Genomic DNA, 3,155 nt, shown 5'->3' on the forward strand with positions numbered 1-3,155 from the left:
TAATTACCTCAAAACATGCGAGTTGTGAAAACTTATTTTCATGAAATTCTTATAGTACCATGGTCCTTGGCGTATACTTTAAGTGTTGTTATAAACACTGACAATTATCAAACAGTTCTTGTTTTCCCAGAGCATCATTCAACAGACTTGAGCAAAGTTGTCGAACAATGGAAACTCTTCCATCATCTCACTAACACAATGTTTACATATTTTGTTTATCCGTGAAAGCTAAAATGTGTCAAATTTGATTACTTTAAGGTAAAAAGAACAGCAAACACCTATTCAAGATTTTAATGGCAATGTTAAGTGCAATGTAACATAAATTTCACGCAATGCGTGACAAGTCGGAAAACAAGTTGAATAATGATACCACATAACCCATAACATAATGTTCTCATCCCTCATTAAAAGATACCACATTCATAGAAATTGAAATGCAAGCTCCTTTATTTTTTTGTTGCCACTGTTTCTGCTTTTACCACACAAGAAGTATTGTTGGATATAATTCATATGGAACGAGATTAAGTACTGCTTTCTGTCACCAATTTTTATGCTAAAGTGCAAATGCATGACTATATAAATGTAGATATAATGTGACTGAAAATCTATGATCTATTCACTTTACTATCAGAGGTTAAACCAAACACACACATTAAAAAAAAAAAAAAACGCAGTCGATTAGAGAGAGCAGTTCAATGTAGACAAAGCAGCGGTGCTTGCCATCGGGTGTTGAACCGAAAATTCTTGAATATAGTCTCAGGTACACTTATCCTGTGAAAGGGATATGTGAGAGAAATATATAAGTTAAGATCGGCGACGCGAACTCTAAGACACTTTGGCCCGAATTCACGAAGGTGGTACAAAATGAAACCATGGTTTAAACCATGGACAAAAACCATAGAGCGCCAAGTGTCGCATGGAATAGTTCGTTACGAAATCAGTCATTTCGACGATGAAATGATTATTTTGTAACGAAATGACAACATTTTGTAACTAAATGAACATTTCGTCCACGAAATGATAATTTCGTTAACAAAACGGTCATTGTGTCGACGAAATGACCAATATCGTAACGAAATATTCCGTGCGACACTTGGCACTCCATGGTTTTTGTCCATGGTTTAAACCATGGTTTCATTTGTACCACCTTCGTGAATTCGGGCCTTTAAGGCAAACGAACAAAAACAAACAAACAAACAAACAAGGAAAAAATGATGCTCTGTACATGCCCGAGACAACTGTTTTCATTCTCCAACCCTGGAGGGGACGTCGTCTGATAGCGTTACGCGTCGCAGATCTAAAGCTCACTAATACTTACATCATGTACATCTCTAGGAAGCTCTATAGAATTGATTATATAAATGCCATTATGATTCGTGGAACGATTCAAAGTCAGATAACAAGTGAAAATGGCATGTACCCGTTTGAATACAATATGGATAGACACAACAGGAATTAGGATTACGAAACTTACTGATTGGAAATACTTATCATTAGAATATTTCATTTTAGTGTATAATGACCCTGGTATACTGAGTCAATATTCCTCGAGATAAAACAGGAAACCAACGTCGGTAAAATTTGCCGTAACCAAGAGAAGGCAAACTAAACCAAATATCCAAACTACACAACCATTCCCTATAAGACATCTATCATGTCATCAGTTTTATGTTTTACTTTTTCATACCTGATACGGGGCCTTCCCCGTAGAGCTCCAGGCGCATACAAATACCGCGATACCACGAGGTTGGCATGATTCGCACGTATCGGCATGTTTGTGGATAGAAGAGCCGGTTTGTCACCACAGTGTGTTGATCCGAATTGGCTTTGAAGATCTGGGACGGGAGGCGAATTAGAATAGTAAATTATGGTATACATAAAGTAGGGGCAGTTGCCTCTCAACATTTTTCGTTTTCCCTCTTTTGTAGACTCAAATATTGGACTTTCAAATAATTTGATCAGTAAATGAGAAGATTGCACAACAACTAAAGAATCTAGTTTAATGTTTGCCGTTTTCCTTTTGTCTGCTAATTAAATTTCTCGTTAACCTAGTGTGAGAACACACGTAGTAGCATCGACATCAATCCCATTTCCTAGTACTCTCATTTTGCCATTTTCCATCTACACAGACTTTATAGTACACAGAGAAGACAAGCGGAACAAGAGGTGATAGATTACAATTTCAGCCATTCACATTTTCACATTTAACTTTTTGTATTTTTATGTCTATATTCCATTAAAAGTGAACACCAGATCGTGGTATTTCAATTCTATGAAGCGCAACCCCCCCCCCCCCCGTGTGCAAGGGGATGACCCCTCCCCCTCCCCCTCCCCCCAACTCGTTTCACCCCCACAGACTTGGCACTTTACACAAATAATCATCGACTGCGAGGGCGATGTTAGATTGTATCCATTGCCGAGAAATAGGAGATGATTATTTGCTTCATATCCTTCATCGATTTAAAAACCTGCGATTTGATAAAAATGCGCTCCATCAACCACGAACATTTTCATTTTATAATTGTACTGAATATTACAACACAGGAGGTACATCCGCGATCCGCAACAGTCGAATGAACGAGACTAAAACGATAACAAGCGATATTGACGTACTGGTATTCTTTTTTTCTTTTTTTTTGTGTGTGTGATGTGCATGGATGTGTGCCACTAGAACTTACTTGATTGAAATCTCAGGTATGATTAAAAAGTGTTAACGAAAAATTATAGCACACATGTGATAGTTCCACAGCATTGGTGTTGAGAGAGAAAAAAAATCTCTCGGTCACGTGTTCCAAATCAAGTAATTCCATTGGTCGAACATACTTATGTGGGATGTAATCTCTAATACACAGCTGCACTGTCATTACCATTCACTGCTATTATATACATGTACGTGAACGTAATACAGTCTAGTGTCTAATTCATTTCTTCCGATGGCAGTCTACATATGTATAAAGAAATGTTGTTTTCTGATAATTTTCTCAGATTACTCGTTCAAACATGAGGCCCAGATAAAACACTACGAGTATTTCGTGATGAATTACTATTAAGGTCAAGGTTTGAGACACACGTGTTTTAAACTTGAAATGACATTTACCTTGTCGTGACCAGCATTGTGGCAGACCGTCTGTACAACTTGGAATGTTTTTCCGTCC

At 37.6% G+C, this 3,155-nt stretch overlaps 1 protein-coding gene across 1 annotated transcript in view; it reads right to left on the bottom strand.

Annotated features, from left to right (window-relative positions):
* Positions 1-216: 216 nt before the first annotated feature.
* Positions 217-3,155, bottom strand: part of LOC140241974 (probable carboxypeptidase X1) — a 6,514-nt gene continuing 3,575 nt past the window's right edge. Inside the window, exons 3-5 of the mRNA XM_072321719.1 lie at positions 3,098-3,155; positions 1,688-1,835; positions 217-771 (exon numbers count right to left, since the gene is read on the bottom strand). The exon at positions 3,098-3,155 is cut by the window's right edge and continues 98 nt beyond it. Of these exons, the coding sequence (XP_072177820.1) occupies positions 767-771; positions 1,688-1,835; positions 3,098-3,155 (211 nt within the window). The 3' untranslated portion in view covers positions 217-766. The remainder of the gene's footprint in view (positions 772-1,687; positions 1,836-3,097) is intronic.

The sequence above is a fragment of the Diadema setosum genome, chromosome 18 (genome assembly GCF_964275005.1).
Source record: "Diadema setosum chromosome 18, eeDiaSeto1, whole genome shotgun sequence".
In the NCBI taxonomy this organism is placed as follows: Eukaryota; Metazoa; Echinodermata; class Echinoidea; order Diadematoida; family Diadematidae; genus Diadema; species Diadema setosum.